Raw genomic sequence first — 22935 nt, 5'->3', positions numbered from 1 at the left:
CCAATGTGTAATGAACCTATATTTAAAACCTTTCATCATTTAAGTGTTCAACTGGTGCACCATATTGACGGCACTGGCCGAAATAAGCTGAACACTTTCACCATTTACGAGTAGTTTTCGAAAGATTTTTGCTTTTGGAAACAGTTTTTCGTTATTGATATATGTCATACATACTCCAAAATTTAATGCAATATTTCTCAACACATTTTCTACAAAATGGCAAAGAAATTTATTAAATCCATGCAGTACAGTAAAAGATATAGATTCAAAGAGTAAAAATTTTACAAATTCACGATCCAAAGAACTTTAGACTCACAGATCATAACAGCCGAAGTTTTTAGGATAGAAGATCCAAAAATCGTAATATATCGTCTAGTGTCTCACTGATTTTAGCTCAGTACCAATCGGCCTCCGGTAGGAGGTAGAGCCACATGGAGACTGTCGATTTATACCACTCTCCCTCGGTCAACAGAATTTGATGGAAGCCGTGAAACATACGAGATCTCGTGATGATGGTTCCGTTCCTTTGCACATCAGATTTTTGTATCGCACCTTCCAGCGCAATTTTAAACAATAGGTTAGCGAGTGCACTGCTTGGTTCGATTCATTTAACGCCTCAGACGCCGTGTCAGATGTCTCAACCGCTACTCTGACGCTAGATTTTGACCAATTCAGTATCATATGATCAGCCACGTCGAAGAGGACCTGCCACAGTTCGTTTCGTTTCACTGAATCGAACACTGCCTTGAAATCCAATAACAGAAGATGAATCAGCATGTAAGAGTTCCGTAATTAATCCTAAGGTTCGTCGTTGGTTATCTAACCGTCGCTGGTCGTTCTTTTCGAAATCCGCTATGGTATTTGTAGACAAAGCACTCACCCAACGCCCGCAGTCTGTTAAACAGACCACCTTACAGATGGCATTAAGGATCGTTATGCCTCGATAGTTATTACACTTGATGTTGTGGCTCTCCTGTAGAAAGATGTCAACCAGTGAAGCCAATTTTCATCAAAATTAACACTCATCACCAAATCAAAACTGATAGTAATCCATGGTTTCGATGCACGAATATGTATACAGACGAAAACGTTCCATGGTAACCTATTTTCAAGTTGCAAACAAATCAGCATCGATGAAATGCGTAACCAAGTTCGCTTGTTTGCATTCCCTCCATTCATTCATTCGTATGATCATTTTTCAATCTGAGTATGCTTCACTGTGTTCGATTCTTATCCATTCAGAAGTGAGTCACGAGAACCATAATATTTTTCAAATTCAATCGAAGTGATTGCAGTTTTGGCACTCTAATGCATAAGAAGGGCATTTGAAACCTATAGTTACGGGCTTTTATGGTACTAGAGCCTCGGATTTGATGCCTATTGATGCCAAAACATCCTCCTTTTCATGCCCAAAAAAAAGTAAAGAATGCTATTTGATTCATTCATCAAGCATCGAATGTTATCGATTGCGATGAGAAAATATCCATATTGGCCCGTTCTTCACTCAATGCTGAGTTGCTTCTGACAACACGTAGTACAGCATGTATTGACGAATGAAAAGTTCTATTTGGCGCGTCATGTATTTGGATTTGATCGCCTACTACAAATAGGATGGCCTGATAAGCAAGGACAATTGGTTCAGTATACAACATTCAACGTTGATATGCATCATTTTAGATCAACAATATTTTCATAAATCACCATCACTGATGTCAACAGATTCCCGTTCCCGGTCGTAGATCATGACCGGCGCAGGGGTGTTGTTGATCGATTTCCAAAACTCGTGTTCCTGGACAAAATTTGGCTCTGCTTCCGCGAGTACCATTTTATCGGACCCAAGTTTCTTACGTCGAACAGGTTTTTTTACGCTGCCCTCAGTTCATGATATCCTTTCTCTGGATGTGTAACCACTGCAAACATTCGGCTACACTCAAGCAAAAAATATAGCAAACTTTATAAGAATTTCGTATATTTTTTAGCCACAAGTATCACCTATGTAAATCATGAGATTGTCTTATGGAACGGCATTAATTATGTCAAATCGGTTTGCTTTGATTTCATACTCCATAAGACATCTTTGATTTTTCATAAGACAATATTATACATTTCTCTTATGGTTATGAGAATCATAAGATACTCGTATGAATTCAAATGACTGGCATATGCAATGCCTTATAAAATGTTAAGATAATCATAAAAGTCTTATGTTTTTCTTATTAATCTTATGAAAACATAGTTTTGTTACTTTTCTAAGCATCATAAGACAAATCTTATGAATTTCGCTATGCGCGTCATGCGTAATCAGTTGCACTTTGGCAGAATGGTATGGATGTTAGACAAAACATAATGGTCATGCCGGAAGGCGATTTGTACAGTTCTTTGTCATTTCGAATGGCCAGCTGCAAGCTGACGGGGGATAATCCTGGTCTTTTTGTTTTCACGGGCTGCGTTTCCTGCCAGCTTCAATATTTCGGTGGCGAGATATTCCATTATGGCCGCCAACTAGACGGATGCTCCGGCACCGACACACTGGGTGTAGTAGCCCTTGCTCAGCAGACGGTGGATTCGGCCGACAGAAAACAGGAGTCGGGTGTCTGCGATAGTTGTAACAACCGCCCCGTGAACTCGCTGCGTTCAAGCCGTCCTTACTTGGTAGATGTTGGATAAGTATTTTGAGTTTCCAATCAGTTTCTGTTAAACACTACCGTGTCCTTTGTCGAGTTTCATCTTGCATATTCATTTATACTTTTTCTAATTATTAGTAGAACATTGATTACATCGTCTATTCACCAGGATCTTAGTGGGGTTGCCATGTTGATTATAGTTGACGAGGCATTTATCCTTCAGCAGCCCACTCCGGAACAGATGCTATTTTGAGCCGCTCGTAACAGCCTTCACTGCTTCAAATATTGTTCGCACAAAGAGCAACTAATTGTATATGAAATATTATTTCTTGAGAAGAAAGTTGGTTTAAAACCCCTTTAAATATGCTTAAGGGCACAAAACCTAACTATATTGATCCATGGGTTTGCGTTTCGAGTTGGTTCTTCAGAATCTGGTACTTGACCATGGCACCAGACTGACGTCAGTCGAACAAGGCTCGATTTCGTTAAGTCTCATGAGCAAACAGAACTTCTTCTCTTACGGGACATCGTAAGTTAGGAATGGTTTAGTGTGTTCGAAGGTAATTATGGGCTAGTGTCAATCTGGTCCATGGTAAAATGCTAGATTCTGAAGAGGCGAATTCTAAACACAAACTACTGGACTTACAAAAACTAGTTTTTGTAAATCCAGGAGAGTATAGACTTCTTATTCTAGGACCTTAAAAAACTGCTAGTTTGCACTGGATAGTGAATTTTCCATAAGAATTAAGCCAATGAAACGTTCCAAGAAAAAATTATATACGATCGAAAAATAAACAGATACCCAACTGTGTTGTGTTCACACCTGACGAAGTAGCTTCGCATCAGAAAGTTCGCCAATCACCTAACCACCAATCGAGTGCGGCGACCTGTTTACATCAAACAAAAAAAAACAAACTGGTGCGATCATTAATGGTTTCAAATGGAGCAAAATGAAAGCTCTAATCGATGCTAACAAGTTGGGCGCCGTTGCCGCCGAGGTAATGTAAATTTATTCACTGCGAACGGTAGTTCCGTTTTTTTCCTGCTTTATTAACACTTGGAATCTACTATTCAACAACGCAACTCCTGTGGTCTGTTCCAAATTTATTAGGTTGTTATTAAACAGGAAATAGTGGACTTAATAATCAATCGCAGGAAGTAAATTCAGATTTTTCTTTGCACGCGATTTTTATTAATTATTTAGCAACCATAAATATTAACAATTTTAACTTTTACTAGCTTAATGCAAAGAAATACATGAAGACCGATTCCAGTTGAAGCTTATCTTCATTAACGCTTATTCAACGACATGACAGCTTCCCGTCCGTCTCTCAGCATTATAGGTTTTCCAATGACTCATCACGTTCCTTATTCTCAGGTCGAGTGTTCTCGTGTCATCGTACAGCCGACCAGTTCACACCCCCGACCCGACCCGACCAGACCGGCCGCCTATGTTGGACGACGGCAGACACTGGTAAATCAGCAGCATCAGCATATCAACGACCATTATTCGTGATGCTGCTACTGCTGCTGGTGTGAAAAAAAAATTGGAACGAACTCACTCTTGTGATGCACCAAGAGAGAGAGACACAGGTGTGATCCCTACACAATAAAATCACATATAATCCTGAAGAATTTTATCGGTAAGTACAGGAGGCTTACTGATTGCGAGAGTAAAAAATGCAAACCCTGGAAGAGTTGACAGCTGACGTAATCATTTTGTACCTACCTACTTGATGCCTGCCCAAAGAAGAAGGATGTATGTAAAATACAACAACGGACGTCATAATCTCGTTACGACAAGGCTTAATGTCTTACTGGTGCTGTGTGTTCTAGCCCTCCCGTGTTTTGTTGGTTGACAAGGTGTCACTGCTGACTTCCCGCTCGCAGTAACATTCGCCAACCCACCCCTGTTCTGATCGTCCACCTATTATTATCGGAAGTGCCGCGCCTGGATATATACCTACCTACATCTAGGTAGGTAGGTGACTGAAATTTATAATTATTTGCAATTTCGCATTCACCGGGGTCGCCTTCGGAAAGTGCATTTTAATGGCACCGCCGCGCCATTGTACGTTTATTATAACTGCTCAGGCGAGTGCCGTTTTTGGTAAGTAGATGGCGATCTTGAAAATTAAGAGTGACAGCTAACGAGCGATTTTCATTGCGCTTCGCACATACACCCGACACAGACTGCTCCTTCATTGGGAGTCGTGCTGTTACTCGGTAATGGACTAATTTCCGCTCGATGTCAAGGAGATCGATCTCGCATTGCTTACGAATCAATTGATTTTAGCTAGTTCAAGGTAATTAACGTTCATACCGATGATCAACAACGGAAAGGAAAGTATGAGTGGGCGCACGAAAAATGAATTTATAATGACGGAACGGTAGCGCGACATTGAAGTTGCGTTCCTTTCACGGAAGCTGACGTATCATTTAAATCGCACTCTACTGTGTCATGGTCAAAGTTGGAAGTTTTCTAGTAGATTATTGACAAATTTCACGCTAAATCGTATTCAGAGTTGGCAGCACCCTCTCAGATTTTAATGATACTTTCTGTACATGAGAACTTTGTCACAAAAAGCCACTTTGCAGACTTTGTTTTTTCCAAAAATGATCTAGACTGTCTTTTGAAAAGGGTCAAACTTTTTTACCAATTAAATTCAAACGGCTATAGTCTAAAAATGACAAATCCTACAAAAAGTGTTGCAGGAGTGATTTGCACAAAATTAGTTAAATTTTTGAATAAAAATATTTAAAAAAATCTTCATTGACTCCTACACTGAAAAAAACCGATTTTAAAAATTTAAAGTCGATTTACAAAAAAACCATCTTTGATTTGAATGAAATTTGGTTCCAAGATAGGTAATTATGTTCCATACCTACCGTCAAAAATTCAAGATAGGCACTTTTAGGGAAAAAAGCTATATGAATAAAAAAAATTCTTTGTCCAAACTGAATTTATTTTTTCAGTGTATTTTTATCGAAAACTAAACCAATGAAAGTCATAATCATCTCAGAATCCAATTTCTGAACTGCTATATATTCATAACAAACTTGAATGAGGGCAAAGGAAATCAATTTAACATCATCGATATATGCGAGATTTAACTAAATACCACTTGGCCGTGTACGAAGAAGTATCTTGTCTATGTACCCGCCTGAGAAGTAGAGATTGATGGTGTAGCGGCATTCGTTGCGAAGTATGGGGTTCGCTCCCTCAAGAAACCTTTGCTTCGGCCAGTGAAAACTATGGTTCGCCATACTATAATTTTCCGAAAGAGGAAAATCAGTTTTCTCTGCTAAGCTTCCTCGTAAGGGCCTGAGAGTGTCCTTTGAAGTGTGCTGTTATAAAACCGAAGTAAGTGGTTCCTGGTCTCGGTAGAATCTCGCAGAAATTTCTCCATGGTACATCAAAAACCCCAAGTACCCCTATGTTTCAGTCCCTACATTTCCCCCCAGGTTTCACACAATACATTTGCACTACGATTAAAGGTCAGACGAAACGAGTACCCGACGCCAAAAACCGTGAACAGTCTCCTACTTTGTGGTGGTCATAGATTGCTTAGAATTATACACGAAAGGGAACTTTTGAACGTCGCAATCGACCGATTTTTTCCCAATATACGCGACGCTAAAAATGCAAATGAAAAATTTGACGAAAGCTGAAAAACGCGATTATTGGCACCGGTCCGTCAACGGATTAACGGACAGATCATCAGAGAAACAATGTTTCGTCTGGTGGCAACGGCCTACGTTGTGTATTCGATTCATCCTGTGATTGGAATACACGGAACGTTCGTCATATGATGACAGCCATGCATCGCTTTTATGCTAATTATTATGACATTAGTGTTGAGTGCAATCATAAAAGAGGCTGTGCTGCCAACATTCTCCCCACAAAATTGATGGTTTTATATTTACCTATCAATGTCCATGCCAACATCGTTACAGTTACAGGAGGCTCTCCATTTGATGGAGCATGAAAAGCACTCTGTATTTCTTGGGGAAAGCGTGGAAGTTTTGGAGTACTTTATCTGAAAATCATAGCAGATTACCTTAGTTTGAATTATTTCGCAGTGCTCCATTCCGGGTAATGAGAAGGCGGACACTTGGATTAGAATGATAATGAAAACGTGGACATTTAGGCCTTAGAAGGTGATATTTATGAAGATCGCGTAGCTTCAATGAGTTTTTAAATATTTCTTCTCAGAAGACACTCGAAATTTGGCAAATTTCGTGGAGCGATGGAAGTTAAGGAATCCCAAACGTATCATAAAACCTTGGTCCAAGAGAATGGATGAGGGTTCATTTGGGTGATATCTCGGGTTAGTTAAATCAATCATTATACGTAGAAAGCTCATCTCCGGCGGGCACTTGTGGTGGCGGTTATCACGATATTAAACATGTTGTCTGGTCGTGCGCTAAGTATTCTAATACCAAATCTCCGTTAAACGAATTCCTTCGACTTCGTTCCAGTCCACCCAGCCAGCCTTTTTGATGATATATTCAAGATGAAACTGAATAATACGTGTTTATATCTCACTAAAAAAAAAATTAAAGGGTTGTGTACAGGACACGACCACGGTGACATTAAAAATGTAGCTTTTTTCAAGAGCGTGCAAATGTATTTTATCTATCACACATATCGACTCAAGTTCTTGCTCACTCGCCTGTTTTTGATGTTACAATTTGCTATATACCCTCCCCATTAAAACATAATTTATTGAAGGTCTTTTAACGGTAATCTATTAATTAATCAAGTATCTCACTAGGTGATTGGCATTATTTGGCTAATCCATCTAGTAAAAATAGGCTGGTCTGTCCAGAAAATATATTTAAAAGAAAAGTTCCATATTTAGAACCGTGACGAGGAAGCCCACGCCCAGCAACGGAAATATACAGATTCTTCATGAAATATGAAATTTCATTTTCCATTTAAATTTTCAATAATGTATTAATGAACTTAAGTAAACAATCTTAAGGTTAAGTATTTCTTGATCGATTAGTGGTGAAAAAAATGAAATTATTTGATAAATTACATTGTTATGCAACGTTCGCACTACCAGTTAAAACGGGTTTTATGCTATCTTGGTGACATTTTCTCTTGTTGCTAATTATTAAAACGTGTTATAAATCTGTAGTGTAAACATTGTATTATTAAACCAATTCTGCAGCGTTTTATGTTATATAGGTGTTTTATGTGGTAATAGGACTGACATAATTATATCTTCAGTACAGCGGTTTGTTGCATAATTTCAAACAGATATATTTTAAAATTTAAATTAGTATACCTAACCGTTCTATTTGTTGTATACTTTAAAACGCAATTAGAACTGTGTTTTAACTACATAGGGCAGGATACTCTGACTGGATAAACTGGGAAAACAATTTTAAGTCCAGTAACGATAAGGACATGGCTTGAATTTGAATCGAAAAAGAACACCCGCCTAAACTGCTGCTGGGACGGTAAGTTCTGTTTTAAAATTTTCCGTTGTGTACAGTACGAAACAAAAGTGTTTGAAATTAGAAAACAAAAAGTTCTGCTGGGAATGTGATTGTTTCCGATGCAATTACACTCAGGTTTTTTTACGCAGGGGATACAGGCCGTGCAAATGAAAACCGCCTAAATTTCAAAAAAACGCGTAAATGAAAACCGCGGAAATTTCAAAATTCGCGTAAAAAATACCGCGTAATAAAACCTGAGTGTACTCCCCTATATAAAATACTACGCTGCTGAACAGTGCAATAACTACAGAAGCACGTTGTCAGATGCCTTACTGATAAAAAACATATAACCAAAATATGAAACATATGAAAACCAATAGGCTCTTTACCCTAGGCAGCTACAATGCGCCGTAAACATGGATTAACAAGTTAAAACGCACACGCATGCATAAAAATAAATATATTTTATTCAAACGCAACACTCAAGCAGCACACACCGTATTGAATTAAATCCAAACCACCCCACCCACCCACTTTGCAAATCATTCTGTGACACCGTGCTGGTACCCGAAAAATCCGCACACGGCCACCGCTGCCGAAAATGCATAGCGTCTACCGCTTATTGTAGTGCCCACACGCTGCAGCCATGATCTTACCCGTTCGACATAAGAACAAAAACTGATTCAAACGGGTACGCATCACCTCTATTTATAAACTAACCGTATATGGTTTAGTCACATAGGTGCGAGTGTGTGCAAATGCCAACGTTGCCGAAAATCGATAGCGCTTTTTGCATCGCCCGGAGACGATGTTGTTCGTATGAGACAAGAGCAACAACTGATTTAAACGGACATGCGTCGCTTCTATTTATGACTTTTCGTCTTTCATTGAGTCACTAAGCTGCCCTCTTTTGACGGCTGTGTCTGAGAAATCTGCCTCACGAATGGTAATTTTCCCGTTTTTCGTGAACTTTTTAATTTTACCAATTTCCAAAAGTCTACTTTTATTGGGGAGATATTAAATTATTACCAATATTTAAGTTAGGTGTTTCTGAATCGGTTGGTGTATGAATGATTAAAATCCATCTAGTAATATCGGAGTTATAAGCGTGCAAACCTTACATAGTTTCGTTACATGGGAGATAGTTTAGATTTTAGAATGACACCTAGCCCCAGATAGTGGAGTAAGACATTTTTAATGTCAAAAGTCGCATTAAATGCAGAAAATCGGCATATGCGTACCAAACTGGAGGCGATATACGTTCATAGCTATTAAAATTGACGATTTCTGACAACAATATACACGTTAAGCGCGATGATCTCTAGTATAAAAGCGATTCTAGAGAATATATTTACGATTGGATATGCGAAACAATCTCACATTGTATGCGATATCCATAACTAGTATACGATTCCGGAACACGATATACGATTAACTCTCATTTGTCGGCAAAGAAGATCAAAAACTAGGAACAGTTAATTTGCACATCAATCATCTCCAGCATAACAAAATACGTATAAAAGCGGGGTTTGGGGAGAAAAAACGAATGCCGATTGTGAACGGAGCCAAACCCAACCCAATCCATTGGGATTCTCTCTTCACATGTTAAGATGGGACTCGAATTTACGACATTTGGATTGTAGGGCAAGAATTACTACACAGAACTATTTTAATTCTTATAACAGTGACAATATTTCGTAATCATATTTTATCTTGAAGTAGAAAAACGCTATTCCGATAAAAAATCACCATAAATGCAGCAATCTCATTTTAAAGATATGCGATAAGTCGTAAGTAATTTCGCGAAATCGGGTTTCTTATATGTTGTGATATATTAAGTCGTATCTAACTTTTTGAAGTCATTGTGATGTATATCGAAGTCGTAGATATGTTTATGTTCCTTAGTGACTATTCACCCACATATAATAAAGACCACAGTAACTTTATTATGTTGTTTATCAGACATTGATCGAAGTAAAATACGATCATATATGAAAAAATACGATTTTAAATGATTTAAATATTCGTAGCTATATGAATATAAGTTGTCAGCGCTCTGACACCCATTCCGATCGAACACGATTTAACTAGAACATCAATGCGATTTTGAATGAAAGGTCGTATTCAAATTATGTTTCGAGTAATATATACAAATCAATTTCTGCGGACTAAATTCAACTGTCGTAACGCTTTTGACTCTTTGTAGACAGGCATTACGAGTCTTCTTCTACATTGTTGTACGATTTGTGGTTTGCTGGGCAGTCTATACCAAATTCGTTACTGATACTTTTTGCATGTATCAGGCAACTATCAGTTGGAAAATTGGATTCTGAGATGATTATGACATTCATTAGATCAGTTTTAGATAAAAATACGCTGAAAAAAAGTTTGGACCATCTTGAATTTTTGACAGTAAGATGGGTAGTAAGATCGACTTTAAATTTTTTAAAGCGATTTTTTGTTTCAGTGTAGAAGTCGATAAAGAATTTTTTATATATTTTTATTCCAAAATTTGAATAATTCTGTGAAAATCACTCCTACAACATTTTTTTTGTAGATTTTAGACTATAGCCATTTGAAAAAATTGGCAAAAAAAGTTTGACCTTTTTCAAAAGACAGCCATTGGATCATTTATGGAAAGTATGAAAAGTGGCTTTTTGTGACAAAGTTCTCATGTACAGAAAGTTTCCATAAAATCTGAGAGGGTGCTGCCAACATTTGTTCGAGTTGGCGCGAAATTCGTCTATTGATAACATGATACCCTGTAATCTCATCTAGGGCCACACTTAGGAGAATGGCCCATCGAGCAAACAGAGACTATCTATATCCTGTACAGGGTGATGATTGTTTGCGAAAAGCACCTTTCACATTAATTCCAATCAGTGGCATAGCCAGGCATTTGTATTTGTGTTGCGAGGTTTGGGTTAGATTCAAAAGCTTTGATACTCTTGCCCCAAGTCTAAAGATTCCTTAAGTGTCATATTAAAACAGCTCTTTAGTACACTAAAAGAATTCTTTAATATATTGTAGTTACAGAACCATTTCCAAGTTGAGATGAATCCAGGTCTTTCGGGAATAATTCATACCTGAACATTTTCAACTCATTATACTAAATATGGCTTGATGGAATTTTAACAATCAACCCACGACCACCACTGGATACGCCACTGATTCCAGTTCATATCCTCTTTCCTAAATCGAAATTGTATGCTTATATGCACATGTTAGATGCATAAAAGGAAACCTTCCAACGCAGTCCTCAAATCCAAAATTTAACCGAAAGGTAATCCGTGTTCTACTCGTGAGGGTAACGTTTTCATCACAAAAGAAGAAGTGCACTAATACAATAGAATCTTGGACCTATTTATATGCAAAACGAAAGGGGTTTCAAAACTACCCCTTCACTTGGCATTTGAAGGGTGCCGTATGTTGGTGCGAATATTGATGTGCAAAATCGCCATGGTAGACGCTCCCTAATTCATCTTATCCCCTTTATATATCCTAACAATTTGACCCTATTCATAAGAGTGGTGTATTATATAGTAGGATTAAAATAGAAGCGATTGATTCGAATTTTCACTTTCCCCAAACACAAGTTGTTTTGCATTTTGCACGCCAGTTTTTTTTTTACGGAACCGCTTCTTAGGAACAAAGCAAAGCTATTTATACCAGTATAAACGCACTCTATTGATCGTATGTCGAGTAATTGTTCGGCACCGCAATTAATCAGATGAATAGAGCCTCATTTACCCTATGCGAAATTGAGTGCGTCAGCCTCGCCGCCAACCTCTTCCTGACTGAGACAGACACCCACGAAACGATGCGGCAACCTTCAGTCGTCATCATCACAGAACACACACACACGGACAAGATGAACAAATTGGTAAAGCGGAGGTACAGGCACAGCAAAGATTATTCAATTTGGTGCACTTATTTCTACCGCGTCGGCCTCCGTCTCTATTATATCCAACCGGATTGGATAATGGGAGGGTACTGGCTACGGCAATGTAGTAGCGGAGGAACCGCAACCATTACGGAGTCCAGTGTGAAAAAAATAATAAACACGCGTAGAATTTCAAACCGAAACCGCACATCGGTAGAGACAAAGCCAGCAAGGTCAACCTCGAAGTTGCGCCATTGCGGCAATTGTGCGGAGCCCGCGGAATGATCTATTTTTCCTTCGCTAAGCTGTTGTTTTTTTCTGTGATGTGATGATGATCTCGTTCTGGAAAAGACTGGCTGGGTTTAAGGTTACGACATTCACTGTGAATGCAATTGTCAATGCAATGCGATTAATGGCGGCGTTTGAGTTCGATATTTCTAGCGAGACACAAAGAAATTGGTTCTAAAGGATAGAATGATTTTGTGTTCCAGAAAAGAGCCATTTTTCACAGGAAAGAAAGGAATGACAGTGCCCCATTACGGGAGCACGTCGTTTGGCATAAGGAGCCCTATTCTCACAGTCACGTCACCTAGTGACTAGAAGGAAATTTTGTTCTAGTCACCAAGTGACGTGACTGTGAGAATAGGCCCCAAGTTCGTTTGGCATAAGTTCATTTGGTATAAGTTCACTTGGCATAATGTTCATTTGGCATAACAGCAGCTGACACATGCTTTCGTTTGGTATAATGGTCGTTTGGCATAACTTGAAATATACATTAAATTCTCTGTTGTTAGGCGTTGACGCCTAATGTGGCGACGTCACATCGCTTTAACTTTGATGCTGTCCGACATCGCTCCGTTCCATCGGACTTAAACTAGTTGATAGCCCCTATGTTTGAGTAATCCGGGCAAACGAATGGATCACTGGTTTGCTTGCAAGGGGCCGCCACTTCCGATAGCTACCAAACCCGGATGGTCTCGCTCATGCGACAAAGAAGCTATGTTTGAAAGAAGAATCAACCCGTATGTTTAAGTAAACCAAGCAAACGTGCAGTTCAACAGTTTGCTTGCGAACTTATTTGGCATAAGGATTCAAAGTTTTGGTAAACCGGGCAAACGAGTGGATCACCAGTCTACTTGCGAGGGCTATCTGGTATATAAATTTAATGAACAGCTCATGACTGAAAGAAGGAATCAACCCTTATGTTTCTGGCAAATATACACATATATTTTCCAAATACATAAGGGTTGATTCCTTTTTTCAGACATGAGCAATCCTATGAATTTGTATACCAAATAGCGCTCGCAAGTAAACTAGTGATCCACAGATTCACCCGGTTTACTCAAACTTAGGGATTGATTCCCTCTTACAAATATTGTTCTTTGAATCTATATACCAAATAGCCCTTAGCTTTGTCGTATAACCTAGAACAAGGATCCGAAGCGGTGCAAAGCCGCTAAGAATTCACCGGGCGAAGTGGCCGCAGTCGGAAGCGGCGATCTTCACAAGCAAATCTTAGGTCCACTTAAAGCGATGTATCGTAGCCACCTAATATAACAGATTTTTATGTAGGGGAACCCGGGGCTATTCGGGCTATACTTAAGTAAATCGCCCTTTTAGGTGGATAGATGTGAAAAAAGTTACCGGACAAAAGTCCTAAATGTTAGTTAGAAACCTCAACTACATTTTGGTGCCATAAAAGGTTCATTTGCACTACTCAACGGCTGCGCTAGGCAACGATTTGCAAACCTCTACGTTTTTCCATCCTTTTACAATGTAGGGGTAATTCGGACCTCCCTACGGGGCAATTCAGGCCGTAATTTTTCCTTAATTTTTTTTCAATGGAATTATGTTTACCTATAAATTAGTTACAAGAGACACTCCTTAAGAAGCAAAAAGTAATAAATTGCTTTACAAAAACTTAATCTGGTATCTCACAGCTGTCGATTAGCGGCCGATGTATTTTCTTTGCTTTGGCGTGTGCAATGGTGTGCGCAGCCGCAAGTCGCTTAACGGTGGTTGACGGAATAGGGGGTCTGAATAGCCGCGTACGCTCATATCGCACAAAAGTGGTGAGTATCTCGAAAATATCTCTGTTTTCACCCAAAACAAAGATCCATTCCATAAAATAGGAGCCTCGAGCTTTCCTTTTATTTTTTTTCACCTTTATTTGTTGCTTTAATCACGGTTTTTCCATTATAATGTTTTTTGTTTTGAGAATGCCAAAATAATCTCTTTTCTACAAAGAACAAATTATCAACTTCAGCTCTCAAAATGAATGTTTCAGAATAGAGGTTCCACGAATATGTTACGATGGTCAGAAAGTCTTGCTATGTTCTGAGAAATCTAGGGGGTCCGAATTACCCCCAGTGTCTTAATAGCCCCGGGTTCCCCTATACTTCAAATTATGCCAAACGACCATTATGCCAAATGACTATTGTGCCAAATGAACATTATACCAAACGAAAGCATGTGTCACCTGCTGTTATACCAAATGGACATTATGCTAAATGACTATTATGCCAAACGAGCCTATGCCACACGACGTGCTCCCCCCAATACTGCGATACTAAACATACAGTTCTAGAGTAGATACCAAAAGGTTCCGTCTTCGAACTTTGTTTTGCAGTCGCTTGGCAGAATACCGTTTGGCCAAACGCTGTTTAGTAGACTGCCAATTGATCGAAAGGGCCTATTGGTCGAATGCCAGTGGAACGAAAGCTTTGGAGCCGAATACTATTAGGCCGAATGTGTTATCTGAACGTATGTTTTTCTTGGCCCGAAAAACCGTAATAATAGTAAGATTTATAGAATGTGATTGCTTTGTCTTATCTTCCGGTGTTTACAATATTTGTAGTTATTTATCCAATATATTTGGGGAATTTTTCCCTTCTTTTTAGCATGAGCTGTTATTTCTATAGTCTTCTATATCATATATTTACAAGAAAATTGTGTAATATTTGCCTTAAACAACATAGGAGTAAGTAAATTCTGAGTCTAGCTTTAAGAGAAAGAAGTATTGATGGATTACATACATGCAGTTTGGGTTTATGAGTGTAAAGTTTTAAACAACCTTCTCAGGACATAGAAATAGAAGTTATTAAATTAAGATTTATAATTTGGGTTTTTCAATCTGACAATTCTATCTTCTATATATATATATATATATATAACAGTCAATGTTAGTATGTATATTATTTATAAACTCCCAAACGGCTTAACCGATTGCTGTAAAAAACTGTACATAGTAGGAATTTGTTATGGAGCGTGTTTGTGTGCTATTGGTTGGGGATTATTTGTCCGCTAGATGGCGCTTCGGAACAAATTGTGCTTTCCTATTTCGTTGAAAGTCGCAGCAACGCGCGATGGGTATTAGCTAGTAATCAATAATAACTAGCCGTTAACATATTACATACCTAATGAAATTGTAATTTGTTTACCATGTGAACTGTTCTTCGCTAATCATAGATTAGTAAATATTTTATTCGAGAAGTATTGTTGTTTCGCTGTATATTCTCTAGACTGTTGCGCTTACAAGTAATTTTTTTTTCATTATCGAATAATATCATCGACCGCGCTGACATGGTATTTTTGTAGAGTTGTACTGCGGAAGCTGTAGAGCTTAGTTCTCCGTAGAACTTCCCGTCAGAATCACTCACTGCAATTGCAGACGAAACGGAAAATGTCACCCACTAAAACATTGCTTAAGACCAATTACAGCGGGCCGTGATTCTGATTGTGATATTGAGTGTACGGTGCAGGCCGATGTGCGGGCATAGGGACTTCGCGATCGCGTGGGCAAGAGCGTTTATTTGTTTGCGCTTGAGACCGTGTTGATTAGATTATAAGTGCAGTAGCGTTCACTTAATCATCTGGGTGTAATGGTGTTTTCGAAAACATGGGCGTATTTTTGCGTGGATGATCGCGATTGCATGTGCATCATGGCGAGGGGCTCGAGCGTTTGCATGTTAACGTGTTCGATCGCATGAATTTTTGCATGTCGCGTGTGCTGGTGTGTATGTAACTCCACATGAATAAATTATATTTTATAAGCATGTGGCCATTCGCATAAGATGCTAGAAGAGAGTGAGTTCTCCCATATTACTAGAGGTCCCGGTCATGTCGCCACCCTATTGTCTAGTGGATATTAGCGTTATTTTTTATTGGTCCAACTAAATGTAGGGGCCTAGGTTGCCAGTCCGAAGCGTAGAGTCTTCCGGACGTGACCGACTCGTGATCGCGCGAATACGGGCGTTTGTAGGTTCACGTTATCAACGGTATGTGTTATCGTGCAGGTGTAGGTATGCGCGAATGGTCGCGAAGGGCTCAAATGTTTGTATGTCAACCTGTTTATTGTGTGTGCTAGCGTAACAACTTTTTTTTAACTTGTTAAGGCCCTATTTTTTGACGATCTGGTCCGCGTGGTTTTGGAAATTCTTGAAAATTTTGTTGATTTTATGACATGGTTATATTGGTTTCAAAATTACCACTAATAGTTTAAGTGCGGGTTAGTAAAGGGGTTTTCGTACACAGAAGATTTCTTCAAGTAATGAACAAGAGTGACAGTCAAATAATAGTTTGATATAGATACTTTGCTCTTCCCACTGCATACCATCGCATCACCATCGCCAAACAGGCAGCACGAGAACATTTTGTTACCAAAAGAAGGGCTCCTACCCCTATTTTTTGAACTCAAGCATGCAATGACACGCAGTACGTTTAGCACCAAGAGTCATCTTTCTTAGTTCCTATCCATCACCCGGAGCACGCGCTCTTGGGCTGCCAAGGATCATCTGGCCGGTGTTAAGTCAGACCGGACTAAGTCGCAAAACATCAAAAAATGAGATAAGTATACTCAATTTTGTTAAAAGTGGAACGAAGCATAGAATGAGTGACAGGCAGGATAAAATATGCTTTGATTTTTGGTCAATGTCCCAAACTATGTTCATACATAAGGAATCGTGCGATTATTCTGATTTTCGTTATTCAGTTTCCTAGTAACAATAATTATTATTCGCTTAATTATATTGTATATTTTAAACTTCAAATTTAAAGGATCCCTTAATTTAAAGGATCCCCCTTCTTATCACGGTGAATAAAATAATTTTACTAGAAACAAAAGTTTTAGCAAACGATGATTTAGTTTTATCGAAAAATCATTTTTGACCGTGTACAAATGATTTTTGGAAAAACTCAGAAATAAAAAATTCACGCCTTCCAGTCCTTTGCTAATTAAATGTCGTTACAATATAAAAAGGAAAAAGATTGACTCACTCTAAGTCGATAATAAAAAGGGGGAAAAAGTTAAACAGATGAAAAAAGATTTTCAACCCATAGAAGAATAAGTTAAAAACTATTCATTATATAAATTATTCCAGTAAAACAACTTTGATTCTAATTGATACTTTTCCTTTTTTATAGCATGAGCTGCTCTTTGATTTGATCAAAATTGTTTCTTCTCAAAGATTTGAAGTACAGTGCATAGACTTATGCAACAAATGATTTCTCATACCGTTTTGAAGACTCTCTCATATTTTGAATATGAACTATTAATCGAGTTAACAATGTTTTCATATTTGGATCGCCTGCTGCAAAAAATGGTATAGAAAATTGTACTGGAATACCCAGCAGTCCAAGAAATTTAAGAAATGTTCCAGACACAAAAAAATGCACAATAAAAGCCCGCATTGGTCCAGTGTGCTGAAGATCCGTTGGACCAGGTGGCCTGCCGCACGGTAACTCGGTTTTAATCATAAGGTCATATAACATAATTTTGTCGTATCGGCTTGAATTAGATGGTTTTATGAAATTTTGTTACACTGACTTTGTCTTTGTTATTAGAACAAATGGCCTGTGTTAAGCCAAAGGGGACCAAGCGCCGAACCTGCCTAAAAATTGCAATCGCATCCAATGTCGCACTAGAAATACCTACATCAATTTTATTCTGAGGATACATGTAGTAATCGAAAGCAAATAAGTCCCCTAAGCTTTCTATGATAAGGGTAAATTAGCGAAAAACGAATATTGGCATTAAAAATACCAGGAAAAAATTATGGCGCTCAGTTCGGTTTGGTTTAACGCAGGTCATATCAAACATTCTAAAATTTAGTAATTTTTCCCGATTCCGAACCTTTAATTTCTTACCCGCTTGATTTGCTTGTCGATATAGAACTAAACTTTGTTCCCAAATTGTCCCCCTTTTTATTGCTGTTGTGTGGTTGTGGTAGTGTTGATTTTGATTGTTTTTAGTACATTTGATTTCACTTTCATAGCATGTAGGTATATAAATCTAGTATCTAGTATATAAGTATAGTTTAAGTGCTAGGTACAGGATCCTAGGGTTACCCGTAAATTTAAGTTCAAAATTTTTTTAATTATTTTTAGGATTATAGAAATACAATAAATTCATTTTATATCTGTTGACGATTTAACAAACAAACATTTACATTTCATTAGGGTGCCTCAAAAATATTTATTTCATCAAAACGGTTCTTAACATTTTAGTATGGTAATTTTTGTGCGGTGGGTTGTTTTTATTTTATTATTTATTCATTCACTTGAAAAAAAATTCTCATTAGGGAGGCTCAAAAATAATAATTTTGTCCTGAAGGTTATTTTTTAATAGAAATGAGTTTGTAGTTGTTTGTACCTTTGACTGCTAATCGCATATTCTTTCAAAACTTGCTTAGGCATGTCTTTCGCGAGCATACGCGGGCTTCGTTGCTGTTATTGCATTAGAAGTTATTGTTTAACATAATATTATGGAAAACAGCTATCTAACAATAATTAAAGCAACTAGTGACTTATTTCTGGTGATTTCATGATGCAAATTAATCAAATGAATAATTTTGCTGAGATAAACACAAATAATCGGCTGAAGTTTCTTTTATTTCAATCAAAACATTCTGGAGTTACGTCATTCAAAAGCTGGCCAACATTCATTTGTCGTCCACATAAACTACAATCTCGTAAAAATATCTCTGATAGCGCAACTAATTTAAGAAAAATGCAAGCAAAATTTTTGCGGAACCTTCATATTTGGAAAGTTTTGTCTCGGAAGCGATGCCCCCTTGCAAGCAAACTTTGTTTCACTATAATATGCAGCACAGAAAACGATTCCAAATAGACTAAAAATATATTTTTTTAGGCTTCAGTCATATTGTCAAAAACAAGAATTCATCCTTCTCAGAAAACTGCCTTTAATTTAAAGTCTTATTTCTGTTTTAAAAATAAATTAATTGTCACAAGAAAACTTTGAGCTCAACATGCGAAAATATTATATTTAATTTGTCGTACTTTAAAAGGTATTTGTTCGCAAATATTAAAAGTTGTAATTTTCATTTTGTTTGACCTTCTGTCTTTTAACTTGTGGCGATTCCGGCCTTTTCTCATTCGACCTTTTGTTTTCTCTCAGGACATCACAAAGTTGGAATATGAATCTGCCTGTAATTGTGTATGTAAACATTTTCGGCAAGAATGCACAATTTTCTGATCAAATCCCATAAAAAATGCTTTAAAAATTTATTTAATCAGACAAATGAAATAAACCATTCTACAATTTGAAAGTTTTAATCAATTGAAGTGAAAACTTGTTCAAAATTTACAAAAAATAACATCGGCTTGATACGAAGATAACTTGTTTTTCTTTAATTCAGAAATAAGGGTAACATCAAGGACTGAGAAGAATAGTTTGTCACATTTGTGTACATCAATAAACACCTCCAGAGTCAATCCTAATCAAAAATTCGAAGGCCCGCTGAATCTCTGGAGTTAAGGATTTTAGTGGTCCTAGAAATCTAAATTCATTTCTGAAGTTTTCATGTCGAGAATTGATGCCACAATCTCCTTTACAGGCTAGATGCTGCATTTTTCGGACCATTAATAGTACGTAAACATATCAAAATTTAGAGGAAAAAAATCATCTCATTATTTCCTCACTTTAAACTGAGTGTTTTAACTTCTGAAACGAGTGACTTGGTTGAAATGAAGTGAAGAATCGTAAATTCGTTTCGTCGTTAGTTTCAAGACTAGAAATTGGGAAAAAATATTTTCAGTGCTTTATTTTCAAATTATTACAAGTTTGCATCATTTATTTGATGAATGTTAAAAGATTAAGAAAACTTCCCAAATTTATCTCACTACATAAACGGTAGATTATCTGAAATGGTGTTGTTGTATTCCTTATTTGAAGCTGTGTTAAAAGAAAATAAGATAAATATAGGGGCTGAGATGAATTGGGGCTCGTCTACCCTACATTTTTTTGTCTCCAGTACTCCCTGAAAGCAGTCAATGCACCTCCAAGGACTGTGCCGCAAATTCAGTACCACTGTTCTCAATTTAAGATTCATCAATCGATTCTTACCAAAATGTCCCCTTTCTTTTTATTTAACCTGCCCGCATGAATCATCGCCCCCCTCATTGATTACCCGTTCGGCAAACCGCCTCTTGACGAACGAACAAACGAACAGTTCCAAATTTGGTCAGCGCTGAACTGCCTCCTACCTACCTACCTACATACGATTCGCATCAGAGTGTAGGAAGCTCATTGTAAGACGAATAACTTCGTCGTCGCCGCTGTGCCTGAAATCGTTGGCAATTGAGATGGCATTTTGGTTTATTTTATGTATTTGAATTTGACTCCAACTTGGCGCTAGCTAGCCGGCATTATACGATCGACTGGAGCGACACCATACATGCAGCAAAGCCAGAGGCAGATTTGATCAAATACAGTGAGATTGGTCGTTTTATTTTTTATTGCGAGTAGCTGCGAATCGAAATCATGTGAGTAGCTTTCTGCTATACGTAATAATGTATTTAAAAACGAAACGGAACGGAACTAAATAGCAAGTACAAAAATATTCAGTACATTTGGCATTAAATTTTTGATAGTTTTTTGAAGATAAGATTTTAGAATGAATTGTAATTATTGTAGAAAAAAATTCGTTTAGGTAAAATATGCCCTACTTTGATAATAAAACATGAAAACTCGACAAACACATGATTACGGCGTAAAAGCCAACTGTCAAAATTCGTTTTGATTGGAACTTCCAGCAACCCGGTATTGGCTGTGCACAGTCCATAACAGTGAATAAAAAAAACCTTTCTCTTTTGTTTACTACCAACATCTGTGATTGTCGAATAACCGAATTTCTGATCAAAACGAATTTTGACCGATGGCTTTTACGCCCAAATCGTATGTTTACCGAAAAAATATCTATATCACGAGTATACTGATTGATCAACCAAAAAATCAATTAATTCCCGAGCACATCTTCGATCAAGCAATGAATTATAAATTGCGCATATTTTACAATAAATTGAAGCAGTATACACTTAGCTATTAAAAAAGGAAAGGTTCAATCGAGTACATAACACCTATAGATATGCTTCCACTCTGCTCGGGGTTACAGGAACATAATAATTTGAAAACTATTCGCCCCTAATGTTGTTAACTCTAACCAAAACTACCTTTCCTTGACCTGATGTACAGTGTAAACTAACAGATTTTTGTACGCAATAAAAGTACAAATTACAAATTACTATTCCTAACGATAACACCGGAAGCCATTGGCTCTCACTTACGCGAGCATCTACGCCTTGAAGATATGCAACCGGGAAAAAAATTCTTCACACTCAGTTCCACGTATCGCACAAACGCTTCGTCATTCCTTTCATTGATCTAACAAACCGAATACGAAAGTGTTGATCTGTAAACATCCTCTTTTCCAAAACATATTAAAACTATGTAATATTGAACTTGATTTCTAGCACATACCAAGTATGAATCACTGCTGTCTATTTTTTGATATTACGAATATATGAGTGCCATCTCCGCCAATCCACCACATACCGCTTCGCCAACATTGCAGGTGAAGAACTCACGACACGAAATGTCATCGCTGGTCAGTACACTGTGAGTTACCGGAGTTACCCGAGTTGCACGCCCAGTCGGACGTCATTGCCGAAAACAAAGCGAAATGTTTTCCAAAATACTGACACGAAAAAGCTCTTTTAAGCAGGAAAGATCCATGTGAAGAGATGGCAGAATGTATGTACCAGACCAGTAGCTAGCTCCATTTCGAGGAAGGCAATTTGTGTACACGCGAATTATGGCAAAAATAACCTGGCGAAGGGAAGAGCCTAGAAGAGCGCATGCGTGTATTTTTACTTGCTTCCGGGAATAATAACAGATTCTTCCCGTATAATATAGACACTAATAATTTATTTCGTTCCATTTAAGTTTTTTGGGAATTATTCTAAATAATTTTTTATTTTTTTTATATGTGAAATAATTTCATTACAAGTTTGATTTAATTCAGAATTGAAAAAAATATTGTCACCTATCAGACAGGGAAGCCACATCAAATCTGTGTTTCGGTCAAAAAAATCTGTTTACCATCTGTGATGAAGGAAAAAGAAAAAAAATCTGCAAAAATCTGTGTTAAATTCCCAAAAAATCTGCGAAAATCACAATATTTCCAAAAATCTGTGAAATTTTTAACAAAATGCTAAAAATCTGTCATCCGTGATCAAAAGTCGTGAAAAAATTACAGTGACATTACAGCAACATCTGTGAATATGGTAACCCTGCTGTCAGATCGCGAAATGGGAGGTGACATTTTCTATTTTCAGCCTACTCAAGTGTTCGTTTGACCTGGTTCAGTTACTTGATGCTTGATGGGCAACAATCCGCTTCGTTGAATCTATGCCGAGTGAAGAATTCTTCTCCACTGGACCCGGTCCTGGGCCAATCTCTTCCAGTCACCCTGGACATTGTGTGTGCTTTTAGGTCCTTTTCCACTGCAAACAGCCATCGTGTACGCGGCCTGCCACGGAGTCATCGGCCTCTTCCCGGTTCTCTACTGAATATTATCTTCGCATGTCGTGCTTCTGGCATTCGTGGCACATGACCAGCCCACCGCAGCCTGCCGTTTTTTTATTAGCTTGACAATATCCACTCCTTTATATACTTGGTAT

General features: G+C 37.8%; 1 protein-coding gene across 2 annotated transcripts in view; it reads right to left on the bottom strand.

The window, feature by feature from the left end:
• LOC131685654 (probable serine/threonine-protein kinase DDB_G0282963) overlaps positions 1-22935 on the bottom strand; it is a 133410-nt gene that overhangs the window by 96561 nt on the left and 13914 nt on the right. The window contains exon 1 of one of the 2 annotated variants that reach the window (XM_058969566.1): positions 21541-21710. The exons of the other annotated variant lie outside the window; for it this stretch is intronic. Within the exon in view, the coding sequence (XP_058825549.1) occupies positions 21541-21548 (8 nt within the window). The 5' untranslated portion in view covers positions 21549-21710. Of the gene's footprint in view, positions 1-21540; positions 21711-22935 lie in introns of those variants that run through there. 2 annotated transcript variants of the gene reach the window in all.

This window comes from Topomyia yanbarensis, chromosome 1 (genome assembly GCF_030247195.1).
Source record: "Topomyia yanbarensis strain Yona2022 chromosome 1, ASM3024719v1, whole genome shotgun sequence".
NCBI lineage: Eukaryota > Metazoa > Arthropoda > Insecta > Diptera > Culicidae > Topomyia > Topomyia yanbarensis.
The sequence above is the reverse complement of the archived record's forward strand: the minus strand, read 5'-3'. Positions and strand labels throughout refer to the sequence as shown.